The sequence below is a fragment of the Heptranchias perlo genome, chromosome 14 (assembly GCF_035084215.1).
Source record: "Heptranchias perlo isolate sHepPer1 chromosome 14, sHepPer1.hap1, whole genome shotgun sequence".
In the NCBI taxonomy this organism is placed as follows: Eukaryota; Metazoa; Chordata; class Chondrichthyes; order Hexanchiformes; family Hexanchidae; genus Heptranchias; species Heptranchias perlo.
Window position 1 is genome coordinate 26817412 of NC_090338.1, and position 20979 is coordinate 26838390.

The following is a 20979-nucleotide window of genomic DNA, read 5'->3' on the forward strand; positions in this document are numbered from 1 at the left end:
TGTTTTTAAAAAAAACAAAATGCATGTGTAGCTTTGAGTGTCTTAAGGGGCAGTGAGTTGGTGTAGCTACGATTATTCCATTTTTAAAATTTCCAGACTTTAACTCTGCTATGTGATTTTTAGTTTAAATCAAATCTGTCTTTTTAAGTAAATGAATAATTTGAATTGAGAATTAGCAACAGTACAAAATGGGGTACTAATGTAGCTTATAATAGAATTATATGGACTCCTCTCAACTGAGGTTTTGTGTGCTTTCCATGGATACAATTTTGTGACTCTGCTGCTTTGATGTTAACCGATTAATACAAGTGGAAATTGTTGATTTAGCAAATGGTTGGTGAACAATGGTTGAGTGTTAAGCCTGACCAGCCTTCAAAAATGAAAGGAGATCATAAACAAACAACCAGTTTACACATTTTTTTAAAAAAAGGCACAAAACCCACCCTATTGTTCAGCCGTTCACTGTCCATCCCAAATCTTTGTGCTCTGGGCTGTTCTTTGCTCAAGTTACCAAATTTGTTTCCCAAATGCTGAGAGGCTCATTGATTTCTTTGAGTAGATGTGAGGTTTATGTCATGTTAATTGCAACTCTGCTGATCTTTGTTTGTCGCTCTTTTTGATCCGCCAGTCTTTATTCTAGTGCTAAAACTTTGACTACCAGGCTGTCAGTCATTGAAGTAGAGCCAAAGGTGACTTGTGAAAAAGTTTATTCATCCGGCTCTTGGCATAGCAGCTTCAATAGTATGTTGCAGTTCCAAAAATCTCTTGCAATCAAACCCATACACAGTAGACTCTCTCATCTTCTCCACTTCCTGTAAAAGAAACTCAAGGTGTAACTATATTGCATTTTTGGTTCATATTTCCAGAATACTTTCTGAAATACTCAGATCTGGTTACCGTTTGATGTTATGGTTTTAACTAGATGCTGAATTTCATAACTGAAAAGGAACATTAGTCTGTCAGGGGAAGTTCTTTTATCTTCAAATACCCCTTCCAACTCCCCCCAGCCCAAGAAAGACTGAAAAATAAGTCAGTGTTTCACCAGCAGGATATATTTTCAACTTTGTTCTACTGCAGTTAAGCCAGGACCATCTGGCCACTGTAATCCAGGCATGGGGCCACTCTCTACCTGTCCTGGGAAGTGGGACAGAATTTTCCACATAACTAGGCGATCTGCTGGATCACTTGGGAAAGTGACATTGTCTATCTGCTACAAGGATGTTCAGTGTTCTGGAGTGGCTGCTATACCCTTTCTTTTATTACTTCCCCCCCCCCCCCCCCCTGCCCCCATCCCAGTCTTAAAATCATATTCCTGAACTTGTAATTTTTCTCCCCTCTTCACTTTCCCCCCCCCCTTTTTTTTGGTGTCTCAGAGAGAATAAGGGGAAGAAAGTTCAAAGCTGCAAAGATCGAAGCTTCACATATGCCCTCCTGCCTACGTCTTCATTATGTTGAAATTAATACCCACCGCAGTCTATTTGTTACAAATTCAGGTCTGTTGTAGATTCCTTAGGTTCAGTGGCATCAGCTGCTCTCATAAGTGGTCTAGGTGTTTTATTTTCATGGGAATTGACTCACACTGCCCTTTATCTACTTGCACAATAACATAACCCAGGGGTATAATTGTAATACGTACTTGTGGCCTGAACCAGACTTTATATCTTTAACATATGTACTTCAAACTTCTGAGAAACAGTGAGATGCAGCCTGAATACAGAACAGCAGTTATGATCCGACTCACTTAATTCAAACAGTTGAAGTTATCTTTGCATAATAATACAGAGTAAAACGTGCCATGTATCCCCACATCAGTGGGTCATCTTACTTGACTTAAATGAGAAGTCCTGTCAATTCTGTCCTGCACTCCTGCTTTCTTGCAGCCTTTTGCGGCCTACCAGCCTCATAGAATTCTATCTGGGGGGAAAAAAAACCTGTGCTTGGCTGCCTGTGTTTTCCAGACTCCAGCTGTGTGCCCGGGACCAGTGACTCCCCAACTCAAAGGGTGTGAGATGTTTTATCGATTACTGAACAGCTAATAAATTGCTTATTTACAGTTTGAGGAAACACAATCAAAGCTAGCTCAGCATCTTAACTACCTATCGTCTCAGATACCCCTTTTTTTTAAATAAGTGCATGAATATATTTTACTTTAAAATACAACATTTAAAGTAACTCTTTTTCACCTAATTCTATCTGTGTGGGGAAAAAAGTCAAAAAGTGACACTCCTACTCTTTTCCAGCATCTCAAACTGTGCATCTCCCTCAGTCTTTCCTTTTGTACCAGAATCTTCCAGTTACTACTTTTTTGAATACCTTTTACTCTTTAAACCTTGGTGATGTCATGCACTATAAGTGTTGAACCTTTTTGTAACGTTGGTTTTCAGTTTTTAAAAAACCTTGTACTTTTACACTTACTGCCAGTTTTAACAATATATACAGTCAATCTGTTTGTAGATGAGAGCTATAAATACAGCAGGGAATTGATATCCGTACTAGTGCTATATGGCAATCCCAACTACTAACCTTTTGTGCTTATTGGTCCCCTGAAGGTGAAGAACCTAGTAGGTATGTCATCTGATTGTCACACATGCTGTATAATAATGCTTATCTGAACTCTGCTATTAAGTTTAATTTTTATTTCAATGTATTGCTTTGAGATTACCTGTATTTGGTCCCATATGTGCCTAATTCACATAATTGTAATTTATAATTTCATTTCGTCGCGTTGCTTTTATGTAACAGGCATCTTCTACAAAGAGTGTTGATGGCGGAGCGGGTAAAGAAATAATTTGCATTTAGATAGTGCCTTTTACAACCTCAGGACACCCCAAAGTGCTTCACAGTCAATGAAGTGTAATCACCATTGTCATTTAGGGATAAGTGGCAGGCAAATTGTGCAGAGCAAGCTCCCACAAGCAGCAATGAGATAAATGACCGGGTAATCTGTTTATGATGATGATTGAGGGATAAATAATGGTGAGGATGCTGATATAACTCCCCTGCTCTTCAATGAATAGTGCCATGGGATCATTTTATATACACTGGAGAAGACAGAGGGCCTCGATTCAATATCTCATCCGAAAGATGGCACTTCAGGCAGTGTAGCACTCCCTCAGTACTACTCTTTAGTGTCCGCCTAGATTATGTGGCCAAGTCTCTGGAGTGGAGCTTGAACATGTGATCTGACTCCGAAGTAAAAGTGCTACCACTGAACCAAGGCTGACACCGAAAGGACGTGTGTTGCATTGGTTATATTGGTTATACAAGATAGTAGCATATGAGGATTTCAGTGTGCATTAAAGTAACTGACAATGCAGGTTTGAAATGTTTTCTTGTTCTGTAGGCAACATGGCATTCCAAAGATGACCGTTGAAACCAATGAACTATTAGTTGAGCCAACACGTCGGGTACAAGGGAATATCTGGCACCTGGGGAAGAAGTTGACACTTTCAGGAAGGGGAGGATGGGAAATATGTGAGTGGGACAGAAAAATGCACCGAACTGGAAAACCGTAGACTTTTTCTTTTATAAGCAGGCTCAAAGTATCCGCCATAAGGATGTGGTTTGACCATAGATTTCTCTTTAATATTTTGTTGTTTCTGTAGCCCATATGCTGAAAACTCCTTAAATTTTTTAAGTTAAATTCATATTTTGTCCCTCTGTATGCTACCCCTTTTCTAAAGGAAATGGCCGTAACAACCTTGACATCTACCTAATTGCAGGTCATAAACTTGGCTCAGATTGTGGTTATATTTTGAACTGAAGATGGTGAAATTTCAAAATGTTGGTGGGATAGACATGCCTTATAGCCATCAATGTTGGAAGAGTTAGCTCATTTAATTAAAAATTGTAGAAACTTGGAGACATTACAGAAAACCTAAATTAGCTTTGGTATAGTGCAGCATTGCTCATTTTTTGCCAATATCTTTGGAATTTGGCTACTGAAAAAAAAAATTCCATTATCCCAATGTGAAACTTTTATGTGTTGTTCTGAATTGAGTACTCAATATGAACTTGAGTACTGATGAGTATTGGGTGTGTTGGAGCTGTGGCTCATTACCATTATCGTATCTGTTAAAACTTTAGTAAAACCAATACATTTTCCAGAAAAATATGTACTTAAAGAATCTGTTAGCAGTGTATAGCACTTAATGTACATATATGTTATAAATCGATAACTATCACATCTCTGTGCAGACCCTTCTAACCTACCCTCTGAACTACACGTGGTGACAGTATTTGTTTTTGTGCTTGCACGGGTATGATCAAGTGACTTTTTTTTCCTCCTCTATAGTGCTGCTCCCTTCTTTGGCAGAATAACTACAGGCCTAAGCTCCTTTAGTTGTATCTCGGCTGTCACTTTTTGGAAATTTCCAGCTAAATTTGATACTTTTAGTCCTTGAAGTATTTTTAAATCTTTTTTTAAAACTTCAAGATTATAATAAGACAAGCAAAAATGACACAGCATTTCAAATCCCAAAGCTTGTACAAGTATGTTTTTTAATGTCATGGAGAGCGGAAGGGTGGAAAGAATTGTGCATCAAATATCCAACTTGAAACTCCACAGGGAAATTATTGTTATTACTATGTTGATCTTATTTTGATAAAGAATGATCAGTTTATAACTCCAAGACATTTCCAGAATCTTAGCAAAAAATTGGCCTTTTTTGGATTGATTTTTTTTATATGCTAGGAGGCAGCTGTTTAGTTTCTCAGTCCTGCAACCATATTTCATTGGAATAAAGCGAGTACAGCTGCTTTACATTCAAATTTTTTAAGTTTTCGGTAGTTGGTGTCTTTTTTTTTAAATAAAGACTCCATAGCACTGATCTGGAAGTTTAAAAACACCCATTCATGCTTCTCTATCCCTCTAAAGAAAAGGACAGCAGAGAACATTGTGTTGGCTAGTTACCAAATGCCTTCTAAACTGTGTTTTAACTGCTCCCCTTATGTACAATAACTTGGCTGGGATCATTTAAACAAAATTGTGAATGCTATCAGGAGGATGTGCTCACATAATGTTTGTATAGTCATTTGATCTTTGGGATTTAACTACAGCCATGCCTACATCTCCAGGTAGAACAATAAAAGTTCATTGACTGACTTCAGTGGTTGGGGTCTTCAGCTACTGCCATGTTTTGCAATTATCTGGTTTTTATTATTTTTACACTGACATATTACAGAGAATAGTTTGAGGAAAAAAGATGATATGAAATACATGTGTGTTTAGATTTTTCAATTTTTAGTTCTGGATTCTGTGGAGCAATATGCAAGACAAAGGGTATCTTTTCTAAATGTTGGTTATGAAGGGAGTGAGTTGTTTTTTGTATTAATAACTGGTGATTGGATTAAAAATTTTAATCTTAATTCTGTAATATATCAGAACCAAAGTTTTAAACACTATTCTGCAATTATTTGATTTTATAACTCTCTTTTGGATGGTTTTGTATGGCTAGCCAGTATTTAATTTTTATTTCCCATCTCCAGCCCTACCTCACCTCCACTGCTGCTGAAACACTCATTCATGCCTTTTAATACCTCCACACTTTTTCTAACATCCTCCACACTGGTCTCCTGAAATCCATCCCAAGTAAATTCCATCGAGAACTGTAGGGAAAACCTGCTTTCCCAATGGTTCGTGGACTTGGTCAATAGTTCAATCAAAGAAAGTCATCCTTTCATGGTATTTTTGTTAATCAAAGTGATTATTTAATGATTTCAAAAGCGCACACAAGCATGAAGCAAAATCAATCAATACATATGCTTACTCTACCCGTTATACACTTGATGGTTCGCAATGTAATTAGTTAATGATTTAACAATTCACACAAACATGCATAAAGCAAAACAAGCAAGCAATACCTTTTTTTATAAACCAAGGGCTTATCATCAAGGGAGTTCAGAAGTGATTAGATTTTCGTGTCTTGAGGTTCTTTGTCATCTTGTGGTTGTCCTACAGAACTTTACCAGAATCGTATCTCACATCCAAGTCCTGCTTGCCTATCAGCCCTGTCCTTGCTGAGTTCCATCGGCTCCCTGTCCTTTAGTACACCAACTTCAACTTCAAAATCCTCATTCATCTACAAATCACTCTCTGGTCTTACTCCAACTTACCTCTGCAGCCTCCTCCAGCCCTATGTCCATACTCACACCATCTGCTTTATCAACTCAAGAACAGAAGTAGGCCATACGGCCCCTCGAGCCTGCTCCACCATTCAATAAGATCATGGCTGATCTTCTACCTCAACTCCACTTTCCTGCCCTATCTCCATATCTCTTGATTCCCTTAGTGCCCAAATAGCCATTGATCTCAGTCTTGAATATACTCAACGACTGAGCATCCACAGCCCTCTGGGGTAGAGAATTCCAAAGATTCACAACTGAAGAAATTTTTCCTCATCTCAGTCCTAAATGGCCGACCCCTTATCTCGAGACTATGACCCCTAGTTCTAGACTGTTCAGCCATGGGAAACAGCCTCTCAGCATCTACCCTGTCAAGCCCTCTAAGAATTTTCTACGTTTCAATGAGATCCTCTCATTCTTCTAAACTCCAGAGAGTATAGGCTCATTTTTTTTCTGGTTTATGGTGCAATCTGACTCCCCACCCCCCCAGACTCTACCCAGTGGCAAAGGTTTTTGCCCACTGTCACTCTCACGCTTAGAATTCTCTACCTAAACCCTTCTGCTTTGCTACATCTCTCCATCTTCAAAAGCCTCCTTAAACCTACCTCCTTAAAAAAACACTTGAAGCAATCTTACCTAATTTTCCTGCTACTGATCGGGTCTGATTTCTATTTGTGAAGCACCTTGGGAGATTTTGCTTTATTAAAGCCACTTTATTGTAACTTGCTTATAGAAAGGAAAATCTTGATTTGTATGTGGATTTTTTTTTTCCCATTATCATAACTAAAAATCACTTTGCACAGTTTGGACTTCTTCATATTCTGGGTATGCACTTTTATTTGTAATCTGGATGAAGATGATATTTTTCTAATCATTCTCGGAATGTGGGTATCACCGGCAAGGCCAGCACTTATCGCCCATCCCTAAGTGGTTTTGATAATATTGAGTGGCTTGCTAGGCTACTTCAGAGGGTAGTTAAAAGTAAATCATGTTGGTGTGGGACTGGAGTCACTGGTGGGCCAGACTGGGTAAGGACAGCAGGTTTCCATCCCTAAAGGACATTAGTGAAGCAGTTAGGTTTTTGCGACAATCAGACAGCTTTTACTGACGTCAGCTTTTTATTTCTAGACTTTCTTTAGAATTGAATTCAGAGTCCCAATTTTTAACTTGGAAATAAGGTAAGCTGAAAAGAACTAAATTACATTTTTGGGTTTATTCAAACAATTCTGTCGACTATTTCAGATCGTTCTCTTGGGTGAGTAGCAGCTCCCCAAACGTTTGAGTATCTACCCTTGCAATAAATCGAAGAAGAGTTTGTCACGTGGGAATGCAAACAGCCCTTGGGGAGGAAATTAAAATAGAGAGGAGGCAAAAGAGGTTTGAAAATAGAATTTTAGAAAATCATTAATCTTTTAAATAGTCTTTAAATATTTTAATTGTATGAAATGCAAGGGTTTCTTGTGAAATGCACTGTTTCTGTTTAATCTCCTTTAGTACAGTATTGGTGATTCGCACTAGGCAGTTGGATTGATCTCTGTGTGAGGCCTTGTACCACAGTGATGGAGACATAATTTTAGAGCTTTACTAAACACTTACTCTTCCCCAAACTGACTTGTAATCAAACTAGTTAAATGGGATTTTCCTAACTGCTGTTTAGTATTCATTGTTTCATTAATACCTTTAAAATGATTTGAGTGAGTAATCCCAAATCTTTAATGTTGCATTCACATTACAGTCTAGATCAGATAATTTTTTTTCTTTTTTAAAAAAAATAATCACCTAGTGGTGCTGTTCATTGCAACACTTTTTGTTTAAATTTTTGTCTCTACTTAACCCCAAGCTGAAGGTACTTTATTTTACAACCTCCCACTGCTCTCAATTCGAATGTGTTCTTATGACATGCTGAGTTGTAATTATTTGAATTTTGTATTCTATGAATGAATTTGAAAATCTATTTTTAGTCAGCAGATGGTCAGTCTACTAAAAAGTAATTTATTAGAAAGCTAGAGTCATTGCAGTGGGACAACAGTTCTTCCTGCTGGTTTGTGTGTGGTATGTGGCAATTGAAGGTTCTTACACTACCCCCCCCCCCCCCCCACCAACTCCCAACAATTAGATATTGAACTCTTTTTAGAATCATGAATGATTTGTGTTGGATTTAATGAAATCGCAACTTCTAACCTTTGGGCATCTTTTTGTTAAAGGTTACCCCTGGGAGTAAGGCATCCTCAGCTAATCTTTGCCCTGGTGATGTCATTGTGGCTATCAATGAAGACAGTACAGAGAATATGACCCATCTGGATGCTCAAAACAAGATCAAGGCCTGTACAGACCAGCTCACGCTTGCTATTAACAGGTCAGTAAGTGTAGTCCAAATACAGGTTCACCTTAAATAATGTTCTCATGGGGAGGGGGAAATTGGGTTCTTAAAATATGTCAAAATTAAAAAGACAATCCATTTTTGCAGCCCTTGATGCTGAATTTGCCAACCGCACTAGTTTTAGCGACCCCCCCCCCCTCCAAAAAATGTTCTCCACTACTTTTCTGTGGCTATTTGTGCAAAGTGCTGGTTCTGCCCCACCTGCAATGTTGTGTAATGTCTAATTACTGTACTACAGTGAGAACCTCTTGGCACTGGAGAGAATCCCACAAAGCTTAGCTAAATTGATGGCTTGCAATCAAGAAAGGAGGGTGGGGGACCTGGAGCATTGAGAGCTTGCATTAAGAGGAAGATGTGGGCCTGGAACATTTGAAGATGATATGAAAGGAGAGCAAACAGTGCACATGGATGCATGCGCACACATTCACACTGCCCAGTCTGTCAATCAATCACTCTTATTAGCCTATTGGAGTGTTTGCAATCCATTTTTGTTTGTGTGCAAAGACTTGCACCTGTTTTGAAGAAGTTAAGTGTCACAAATATGGTTAATTAATGACTTTCTAACAGAAGGAATCACCTTTCTCTCTTAGATTCTCTCTCTCTCTCTCTCCATCCTCTACAACGGGGTGTATCTCCCTTTCTGCTCTTGCCCACCTCCAGTGTTCAACAAGGTCTCGCGCTTTCTCCCTTTTTACCCCTCCCTGGTCCCAACAGCCCCTATTCTTGGCTTTTCTCTCCGTATTCATTGTACAACAGTGCTATTAAAATAAATAGCATGAGTTTGTTCATTGGAAAATGCATTTTGATTTCTCACTCAAACAATTGTAGCTTCTTGGTCATCAAAAGCAATGGCTTGTTATCGGGAACTTTTAATCCCATTGAAAGAAATAAAGAAAAATTTTTATTGCCACTATTGCTGTTCAGTGGTATATTTTGCAAAGTGCATCAATAATCTTAATAAATTAATAACTTTATAATGACATGATTGTTTTATTGAGCTATGTGCAGTAAGCACTATGTTGTAGCCAAAACTGTTTTGATCTGGTATTAAAATGAATTGATTCAGACTTTTGAGAGCACAATGGGTAATCTAAATTGGTGGTTAGTTTGGGACTGGTATCTGTTTTCAAGTCACTTAAGTGACTTGTAGCTGTACTAGGTGAAGCGACTACAAAGCAATGATATAGGATAACATTATCATGTGACAAGCACAAGATAATCATGAAAAGCTGATGTCAGCCAACTACCGGTTCTGTAGCATCGGGATACTATGCCTCATGACATTCTGCACTTGCATTAGAAGAATGTTTGTTTTTATTTGCCCCATTTATTTAGCCTAGCAGTGATTAATGTATTTTCTTTTGCTTTTACAATTCATTACAAACCAAACAAGCATGAATACCCTTATCTATCATTAAATGTGGTAATTTTAGGGCAGGTGACAACAAAGAATGTTGAGTAGCACCAACACTATTATTACGTTCAACCTCCCAATGCAGCATTATTGGCATTTGTGGATTGATGTGAGCTGTTGCACTGTTCATTTGCATACTTTTGGGGATGATTGATGGCATGGACAAATTTTTTTTTTAATTGTCAAGCTTATAAGTGTCACTCTGGCTCAGTTACTATCACATGCAACTCTGAGTCAGAAGATTCTGGATTCAAGCCCTACCGCAGGACTTGAGAGCATAATCTAGATTGAAACATTAGTGTAGTGTTGAGAGAACATAGGGACAAGAGTAGGCCATTCAACCCCTTGAGCCTTTATCTACCCTATCAATTCCTTTCAAAATTCTAAAAATTTCAATCAAATCACCCCTTAACCTTCTATATTCCAGAGAATACAAGCCTAGTTTATGTAATCTCTCCTCATAGTCTAACCCTTGGGGCCCTGGTAACATTCTGGCACTGCACTCTTTGCAAGGTCAATATATCCTTTCTACAGTGCAGTGCCCAGAACTGTACACAGTATTCCAGATGTGGCCTAACCAGGGCTTTATATAGCTGTAGCAAAATTTCCTCCTCTTATATTCTAGCCCTCTACATATAAATGCTAACATTCCATTAGCCTTTTTGATTTTTTTTTATACCTGCTTACTACGTTTTATTGATCTGTGTACATAGACCCCTAAATCTCTTTGGGCCTCCGCTGTTCCTTGACTTTTACCATTTTAAAAAAATACTCAGATCTATCCTTTTTTGGTCCAAAATAGATGACCTCACACTTAACTGTGGTAGATAGATTTGAAAACAGTTTTGCCCACTCACTCAATCTATCAATGTCGTCTTGTAATTTTATGCTCCTGTCCACACTACTTACAATGCCACCAATTTTTGTGTCATTGGCAAACTCTGATATATGGCTCTCTACTGTATTACCTGAGTCATTAATAAATATAGTGAAAAGTTGAAGCCCCAGCAATTGTGGGACACCACTAGTCACTTCCTTCCAATTTGAGTACATATCCATTATCCCTACTTTCTGTCTTCTACCATCTAACCAATCTCCTAACCAGGTCAAACATTCACCTTTAGCTCCATGAGCTTTAATTTTAGCTAACAGTCTCTTATGTGGAACCTTATCAAATGCCTTCTGGAAGTCCATATAAACTGCATCCATATACATTCCCGGTCTACTACTTCTCAAAAAAATCAATTAGGTTCGTTAGACATAACCTACTCTTTACAAATCCCTGTCGGCTATTTCTCTAAATGCTCAGTCACTCTGTCCTTAATTATAGATTCCAATAACTTCCCTACAACAGATGTTAAACTAACATATCTATAATTTCCAGTGTCAAAAACTTAAACTTAATGCTTTGTATAGAATAAGTAATATTAACGCCCAAACAAGAATAAGACAAGCGAGAATTTATTAAGAAACTTGTACAAGTGGAAGAGTACCTCAAAACAATGGTTGAGGCTACATCTTTGCTGAGTTCAAGAAACAGCTCACGTTTATACAGTTCAGTAACAACGCCCACCTGTCATAGAATATGGGCGTACACGTACATTCTTTATTGGCTCAGGTAGTTAGTCAATCAAAATAGGGAACCCACCCTCTGGTTCCCATGGCTGACTCAATATTTTGGACGCAGGCCTGGGAAAGTGCTTTTTCCCTCAAGAAACTGTTTTTATTATCCGTAAGTCTGTAGCTAGTCTCAAGGCTATATGGTCATTCATTTCTGTTAGTCAGACAGCTATCAGCATGAGAAAGCTCAAAGTAATTGCACAATTGTGCTTCTATGTGTTTTCGTGAGAAACTATTATGTGAGCTTTAAATTGAATTAGCTGGTCAGTTAATATGGTCAAATATCCATCATGCATTTCTACATTCATGAGTTAGGTGTATTAGAGAGAGTTAATATGGTCAGGTATCTCTATGCATTTCCACACCTGGTTTCTAACTTACCTTTCTTAAATAATGGAGTTACATTTGAAATTTTCCAATTTAAAGAGACAATTCCTGAATCGAGATAGCTTTGGAAGATTATGGCTAAAGCATCTGCAATTTCCCCACCTGCTTCATTTAAAACCTTGGGGTGGAAACCATCAGGCCCTGGGGATTTGTCAATCTTTAGTGCCATTTTTTTTCTAATACTGTTTTCTTGCTTAAGTTAACTTTAGTGTGTTCCGGTCCCTGTTGCATTATTAGCTTCCCTGGAATGTCAGGTACATTGTCCTCTTCCTCTACTGTGAAGACTGACACAAAGTAATCATTCAACAAGTCTGCCATTTCCTTAATTTCATTTGCAATATTACCCGTATCTGTTTTTGAAGAGCCCACTTTACCCTTGACTATCCCTTTTCTTCTAATATAATTGTAAAAACTTTGTTAATCTTGATATCCCTTGCAAATTCCTTTTCATAGTCCCTTTTTTTGTCTTCCTTTGCTGTTCTTTATATCTCTCCCAATTCCCTGGATTTACACTTTTTTGCAATTTTGTATGCTCTTTCCTTTTAGTTTTGTTTTCTCTCATCTCTTTTGTCGACCAAGGCTGTTTTATTTGGTAAGTAGAGCTCTTGCCCTTTAGGGGTATATACTGGTCCTGTATTAAGCTAAATTCTTTTTTGAACACTTCCCACTGTTCATCTGTCGTTTTATCCAATAACAGTATTGACCAGTTTGCTGTCGTCAGTATCTGCCTCATCCCGTTAAAGTTAGCCTTGCCAAAATCTAGAATCTTGGTAACTGTATTAACCTTCTCCTTTTCAAATCTAACATTGAATTTGAACATATTATGATCACTGTTAGATAAATGTTCCCTTACTGTTAGATTATTAATGAAGTGTGGCTCATTACTCATTAATAAATCTAATATGGCCTGCCTTCTTGGTTCTAGAACATATTGCTCCAGAAAACTCTCTTGAATGCATTCATTCGCTACCTTAGCTACCCTGCTCTTCCCAATCTAAATGAAAATTAAAGTCTCACATTTTTAAAAAAAAACTTTTTTCTACAAGCCTCTCTAATCTCAATTAATACATTGTGCCACTTCATTGCTGTTCTCAGGAGGCCTATAGACAACTCCCATTACAGTTTTTAAGTCCCCTCTTATTCCTCAATTCTAACCATAGAGTCTTTCCCTTACCTATATCCTATGCTTTCCCTTACCTACATCCTATCTTACTAATGTTCATAGTATCATAGTAGATACAGCACAGGAGGAGGCCATTCAACCCATGTTGTAATAGTATATTTAATCAATTTTTTTGGACTCTAAGGAAATCCAGGGATATGGAGATCAGGCGGGAAAGTGGAGTTGAGGTCGAAGATCAGCCATTATCTTATTGAATGGTGAAGCAGGCTCGAGGGGCTGTATGGCCTACTCCTGCTCCTAATTCTTATTCATTCAGGCTATCCTTCCTCTTCTTCCTCTTCCAGTTTCCCTATCCTTTCTAACAACCTTATAATCTGGAATATTTAATTCCAGATAGATGTAAAAGATCCCATGGTAAAACAGGGAGGTGTCCTGGCCAACATTTATCCCGCAACCCACCAAAACAGGTTCACTGATCATTTATTTTATTTGCTGCTTGTAGGACTTTGCTAAGCACAATTTAGCTGCCACTTGCCTACGTGACAGTGACTGCATTTCAAAAAGCAATTTATTGGCTGTGAAGTGCTTTGAGACATCCTGAGGACATGAAAGGTGCTATATAAATGCAGGATTTTTTTTCCTTTCTTTCTTTCAATTGGCAAAAGCTGAAATGTCTTTTGAAATTAGGTACAAAAAGTGGACTGGTGGCAGTTATATGGGTGGTTATGGGAAGCAAAAATAGTGCATGACCTAAGATTGCCAACTTTGGATGTATTCCTGGAGGTTTGATCATGTGGCCATCAATCACATGACATCTGATCATGTGATATTTGCCCACTGTTTGCAAATGTCATTGCATTTACTTTAGTTGAGTGTCTCAGTATCACCAAGGGTTGAATAAAATATTTCAGTCTTTTTGTTTTGTCGTGTTGACCAGAGGTCACCGGTTACGGTTACTGGCTTAGTACACAGAGGAGGAGAGTCCATTCTCTCTTAACTCTCAATTCACTTTATTCACGCCGTTAGATCATATACATATAGCTTATATGTCTGGTTAGATATAGGCATGCAGTTTACACCAGGTTATACAGTCTTATACCCAAACTAAGATCTAAACGCACACCCACTAGGTTTCTCTTGACACTCCGAGTGGTCACAGAATATAAAGGATAATACCCGAAAAGGAGAGCTGATGCTGGCCAGGCGTTCTGTTCTCTCTCTCTCTCTCTCTCTCTCTCTCTCTCTCGCGACGTCGTCTCTACGTCCCTGATGTAGGGTCTTCCACTTCTGCGATGGTTGGTCTCCGGAGTCTTCGCTCTGGCTCCATGCCCCAGATCCTTCATTCTTATTCCGAATCTTACCTCTTCAGGCTGTGCTGTCTCTCTCTTTCGTTGGTTTAGGCTTTCTCGCTTTTGCCTGGGTCTTCTCCTCATTGGCTCTGTCCCAAGGACTTAGGTAGCATTACCTCATTACTCCTTTTCTAAATAAGGACTTGTGTCTTATCACATTTCCATTTTGTCTTTTACAAAACTTGGTTAATTCAAACCGGTTCCAGCCAGCTGAGGCCAGGACTGAACCCAGGTTACTTCAGTTCAAAAGTCGTTCCTGCCTGTGTAGCTGATGTCTCAGGTTACCTTCTGCAGCCCCTAGCCAACAGTCGAATACAAAGATTTCAGTGAGATGAATTGCAACAAAATGATTAAATCAGAACAAGTCTGGGTAACCCATTTCCTGAGCTGTTTTTGGGTTACTGCTGAACTTTTTTTCTCTACCAAGAGAACCTTCCACTCTTCCAAATCCTTTACCTTCCCATTTCCTGTTTCCCTCATCACCTGCATTTTCCATCACCACTCAGTGCTGCTGCCCTTTGCCTTTATTCATTATCCTGGCCTGGCCCCTCTCCATTCCTGTTAATCAATTGCCCTCATGTGATCTTTCTGGCCGAATCCCCTTTAAAGGACTTGGGTAATTTTAAATTGAGGGGAAATTTGGAATGTGCAGGGCCAAATGTTAACTTTTCAGCTTAAAATTCATGCTCCCCCACCCCGTGTATGTAGGATTTTTCTCACCCTCCTGGCTATCGGCTGGATTGTACTGTCTTTGTTGCAATATTTCTCTGGTTTTCTCCCCTCTTGAGTCTGTTTTGAGGCACACAGGCAAGAAGTTCTGCTCTTCTATTGGGTTGCTAGCTGCCATGCCTGGGAGACTTCTGGACAATCCAGGAAGGTTGGCAACCCTAGCAAGACCACCATTTGTCGGTGATCTAGTTGAAGATTGGATTGAACAAGGGACACAAAAGCTTGACACAAATTGAGGCACCATATATTGCTTTTGTGACTAGTAACATGTGAGAGGAAAGGCTTCATGCCACATAACTTTTTTGTACTTAAAATTTTAACAGTTAATGACCTCTTTCCTGGAGCTGCCTCGGAACAACTGACATCAGTTCTAAACAAGAATTAAATGTGGCAATTGAAACTGCACAATGCCTGAATCACTCTGGGTTGATGATTATAATTTATGGATTTTCTTTGCATTGTTGAATTTAGTAACTCCTCCAAACCGGTTTCTCTAGTGACTTCATTGGCACTCACTGTTTAAGCAATTTTTTGACATCATCGTGAATGAAAGAATGTTGCATTTAATTAGAATTCTCTGGAACAGCTTTTTAAAAGGGATACCAATGGTGAGACTCCTTTTTAATCTCTCGAATCAACTGGTAAAATTATTCTGGCTGGAATGCATTTGATTAAACTAATGTAATAAAAAAATTTAAAGTGGAAAAATGCTTGTGGTTTGCATATTATTCAGTTAATAGAATTTTTGGAGCATGTAAACTTAGCAAATGTGCATGCATCTTGCTCTCAAATGCAAATAGCCTTACTGTATGATGGTTATATTAATGAGCTTCTGACATTATATTCTCTCCATCACAAAGACTACATACGTCCATTTTCATAACATTGTCTCCATCCGTTGCTACTTCAGCCCATCTGTTGCTGAAATTTTCATCCATGCCACCTGAGACTCAACTATTCAAATACTCCCCTGGACATCATCCCATTCTCCACCCTGTAAGCTTCAGCTCACCCAAAACTCTGCAGCCCATCGCCCTTGTCCTTGCTCACCTACATTCTCCAGGTCCCCCAGTACTTCAAATTTAAAGTACTTAATCCTTGTTTTGAAGTCTCTCCATGGCCTTTACCCACCCCCCCCCAAAAAAACCCTTTTATATTCTATGATCCCTATTTGCTCTTCCCCACCCCCCCCCCCACCCCCTTTCACCATCGTGCCTTCAGCTGCTTAGACCCCTGCTCTGAAATTATTTTCCTAAACCGCTGTGGCTCTCCATATCTCTCTTGTTTTCAGACCCTCCTTTAAAACCCATCTGCTTGACTACCCTTTTGGTCACCTCTCCCAATATCTCTTTCTTTGGCTCAGAATTGTACATTAAGTCCCTAGAGATGTTTTGCTACGTTAAAGGTGCTATACAAATGGCTGTTTTTGTTAGTTGTATGGAACAATATTACCCAAGTGTAGTATGCTTGTGAGGTCACTTAAATAATGTAAGTGAAGTTCTAGTCTACATGTATGGCTTCAGCTGCTAGTTAGACGAATTATACTTTTTTTTTTCCTTCTGTTTCTACCTCAAATATCTACAGCTTTTAATTAAACCACACTTCTTCTAAAAATGAGAAAGCCGCTGACTGAAAATTGTAATTACATTTTCAACAACAAATTGACCATTGAGGGCATGCAGTTCTTAATGGGGTTAGTTGGTCCTTTCTTTGATGACTGGAAAAGGTTTCCATTGCGATTTGACTTCCTCAACTGTATTACCTTTTGGTACGATTACATATTTACATTGGTGAATGAGCCTCAAGGCTCATAACAGTACATGTATAGGCAATATTATGTCAGTATAGCACCATCAGATTTATAGGAACTTCAAATATGAAAGAGCATGCAAACATACCCATGGTGCATGGTGATTTACTGACATGGTTTCATAACATTTTTGGTTTTCATTCATTGTTTGAATTTCCCTTTAATCCATATTCATTTTTTAAAATTGTTTCTTGTATTGCAGTTAACTCAACTTGAGAAAAAAGTAGGATTTATTTTCTATATTTGGAGCTGTAAAAGGGCTGTTACATATTCCAGGTCTGCCTTACATAGTGAAACCATCATACAGGAGTGTGACCATAAGGCCCAATATCCAATTATATGATGGCGTCACCTGGATGTAGCAATAGGATCCTCTTGTGGTCTGAACTGGATATTGTTTCTATTGCAGATGTGCTTCTATTGCAGATGTGCTTCTAAAAGAAGACACATACTTGGTGAGATGAGGCCAAATACAAATCATTTGAGCTGTTTATTTTATAGACATTAATAGAGCATACAGAATAACTGATGTAATCAAATCTCACCTTGAGAACAAGAAAAACATTAGTTATGCCGGTTGGGCCCGATATTTACTCGGGACAGCGGGGGTGAGGGGATTTCCGGACGTCCTTATAATTTTGACATAAGGACGTCTTTCAAATTTTTTCTATAGGTTTCCTGCGAGCCAGCCAGATTGGCTGGCTGGCTGGCTGTCTGTCAGACAGGAAAGCAGCCAGGGAGTAGATGCCAGTGGGTAAGTCTGACATTGGAGGCTTGGGGCTGGTCATTGGTGGTGGAGGAGGGGGGGGGCGGGGTGGTGTCATTTGTGGGGCATCAGAGATCGTGGGGGGGGCATGGGCAGTGATCGTGGGGTGGGGGGTATGCAGTCGATCACGTGTATGGGATCACGACAAGTAGGCTTGTTAGGCCTGGAGGAAACACTCCTGCTCCTCCGGGTCCACAAGCAGTGCAGTAAAGGCACTTACCTGTCGATCCGGGCCTTCTCTCCTCCTCTTACATGGCATGAAGCAGAAGGCCAGGGAATCCCAGCCCCCCAGGAGTTAAAAATGAAAATACTGTTAAAATAGAGGTACGCAGCCTCCTTAAAAGATTTTACTGCCTGACCCGTCCCCTGAGAGTGGGTTGGTCACTAGCCCCCCGAATCGCCTCTGTTAAAACCAGAAGGAGACGAGTTGGGGTCAGATTTTACACTTTTACAATTTTTACCTTCCCAACCCACCCGTTCTAGGGGGTTACAGTTTACCCCATTATCTGTATTCGTGGTCTTGCTTAACTTTCCTGATCAGGTTACTGCTTCTGACTGGGTTCGAGGCTAGAAATGAGTGAGTTTCCCCTCATTAGGCCAGGCTTCTTCCCCAGACCTAGATGGCTGGCTGGCTGCTCCTGTGTTCCTTTTGTTTTTTTCTGTGTTCCCAGCAAGTGGGAGGGCTGCCCCTCTAAATTTTCCCCCCCACTCAGTAATTCACCAGCGGGTTTATCTGTAAAACCAGTTAACATCTTTTTGTAGGATCTGTGTTTGAAGAAGCCATCTGGTATTCTCAAAATGAATGTGAACCATCCTAAATGGGCCTGGAATGAGACAATTGACTAATTTTTCTCAATTTGAAATAGACTGTGAACCGTGACTTTTCCACAAACTTGCTCACCTAAAGCCTTTGTCTAAGCGGCTTCAGTCTGTTGCACTTCAGACCTGCGTGAAATCACTTTTTTGTGTTTTTAAAACATACATTTAAAAGACAAAAAAAAAAATCAAAAATCATCAAAGATGGCACCTCTGACAGTGCAGCACTCCCGCAGTACTGCACAGAAGTGCCAGCCTAGATTATATGCTCAAGTGGGGGTTGAACCCACAAACTTCTGACTCCGAGGCAAGAGTATTAGTTTTATCCACTTATTTAAAGAATTGTAAATACATGAAGGCTGCAACTTGTACCCTAAAGTTTTTGGGCTAGTTTGTCAAGAAACGAGCTTTCTATAAACTACTGATATAAAAGCAGCGAATTTGCAAGTAGTTACACTACGGCCCATTTAGATAACCGTTTCAGCAAACCGGTCTAAACAAAAGCAAAAATTAATTCTATTTTGACAATGCACTTGTAGATAAAATTTGGGAGCCTATTGATTGATTGATTTAATGAGTATTAATAATTCATTTTATGTCTGCTCCAGGGCTTTGTATTGTATGATGTTTAGATCTGGAATTCTCTGTAGTGGAGTGAATGGGAAGAGGTTTGATCCAATGGAATCTGACTTTCCTGTTGATACTCCAGTATGATTTCTGGAAGCCCACTGTCTTTTGTGCTCCCAGCAATCACTGAGGTCAAATTCATAAGCTACCCATCCTTGTTACATTTGCTTCAGGCTGATCCCAGTTACATCAATTCTTTATACACATTTTTTAAAAATTGAGCTTTCTGCAATAACAACCAATGGCAAGGGGGTTGGTCTATTGGACTATACTTTTATCTGGAGTTGATTTTTGTCAAAAATGCAATCATATCAACTATTGCCTGACCATAACTCCACCCAGAAATGCAATTCAAGGCCTCTGTTTGGTTCCTGTGGCAACTTGCACCTTTCAGCTGTAAGTATGGAATCCTTTTGGTAAATAGGTCAGAAATATTGGTCATGTTATGTAGATTTATTCATACATCAAATTATGTAATTTCTATACAGTTTTAATGTGTAACCTTATTCTATAGATGGAAGTTTTAATGTATTACTCTAGTCAACTTCTGTGTTCAGCACATTCTTCTACAGCCTGCATAGACATTAGCAATTTTCCTTTTAAGAACTGGAATGTCTGCACTTTTAGTAATTGTGGCTTTGCAACAAAGAATAAATGGCTACCCTGACACACAAGCACTGTAATTCTAGTTTTCTCACTAGTTAGGAGTCACAAAGTCAGTAATGCATTCTATAGACAAAATGCTTTGCAATCCACAAAGGTTAAACCATTTTAGAGATTATATTTTGCTGCTGTTAATGGACTGGGGTGTACTCTCCAGTTTCCTATTAACAGTGGTTTTCATAAACATAGCCGAAGAGTGCTTTGTTTGCTGTCTGGTATGGATTGGAACAGAATGTGGCCTGTGTCAGTGGTTGTAGGGAGATCCTGAGGTAATTTTTGTTTATCAGGATTTATTTTTGTTAGGACATTAACCATATTTCAGCAAGCTGTAGAAAATGAGTTACAAAAATCATCAAACTTTTTATTACAAATTTTGTTGGGCTTCCCTACTTGCTATAGTGGAACTATCTACCCAGTCTTTTGGGTGCATTAATGCTGGCCTTCACAATGGCTCAGAAAATTTATATAGCTGAAACATGTAGCCCTGGCAAGTCGTACATGTAATTCCCTGTTTACACTGAATTAGCTGATTTATAAGGCAGTGGTAGGGGAGTGCACTTGACCTTTAGTGTTCACAGGTTAAGGAGGGGGAAATTGGCTAGGGTTCATTCTGCTATCAGTAAAACTTTGTTTGAAGTGTGGGTGTCTGAGGGCAGCATTGAGCAGCAAAGAAAATGGTGAGGAGGGAACAAGGGGGTCTATTAGTTATAAAGCTGCACTGAGAACAAGGCCTTTCTGGATCTGCTTCAGGTCTCAACAGCCCCCTGTCATTTTACATGTTTGTAATCAAGCCTACATTTATTTTTGTAAACAATTTTACAACACCAAGTTATAGTCCAGCAATTTTATTTTAAATTCACAAGCTTTCGGAGACTTCCTCCTTCCTCAGGTAAATGAAGGAGGAAGTCTCCGAAAGCTTGTGAATTTAAAATAAAATTGCTGGACTATAACTTGGTGTTGTAAAATTGTTTACAATTGTCAACCCCAGTCCATCACCGGCATCTCCACATCATGACTACATTTATTTTGGAAGATTTGTTCATTTTTGTTAGGGAATTGGATTGCAGAGATGACTTTGGTTGGTATGTTTTGTAATTGAAACAAGGAAAGCAAAAGTCTACTCTAATCCTGCCTGGGACACTGATTTTGTCTTGTACTACCATGGTTCATCT

At 39.0% G+C, this 20979-nt stretch overlaps 1 protein-coding gene across 1 annotated transcript in view; it reads left to right on the plus strand.

Moving 5' to 3' along the window:
* The window catches only part of LOC137332373 (PDZ and LIM domain protein 4-like), a 92723-nt gene that overhangs the window by 19836 nt on the left and 51908 nt on the right, over positions 1-20979 (plus strand). Inside the window, exon 2 of the mRNA XM_067996145.1 lies at positions 8328-8479. Coding sequence (XP_067852246.1) covers positions 8328-8479 — 152 coding nt within the window. The remainder of the gene's footprint in view (positions 1-8327; positions 8480-20979) is intronic.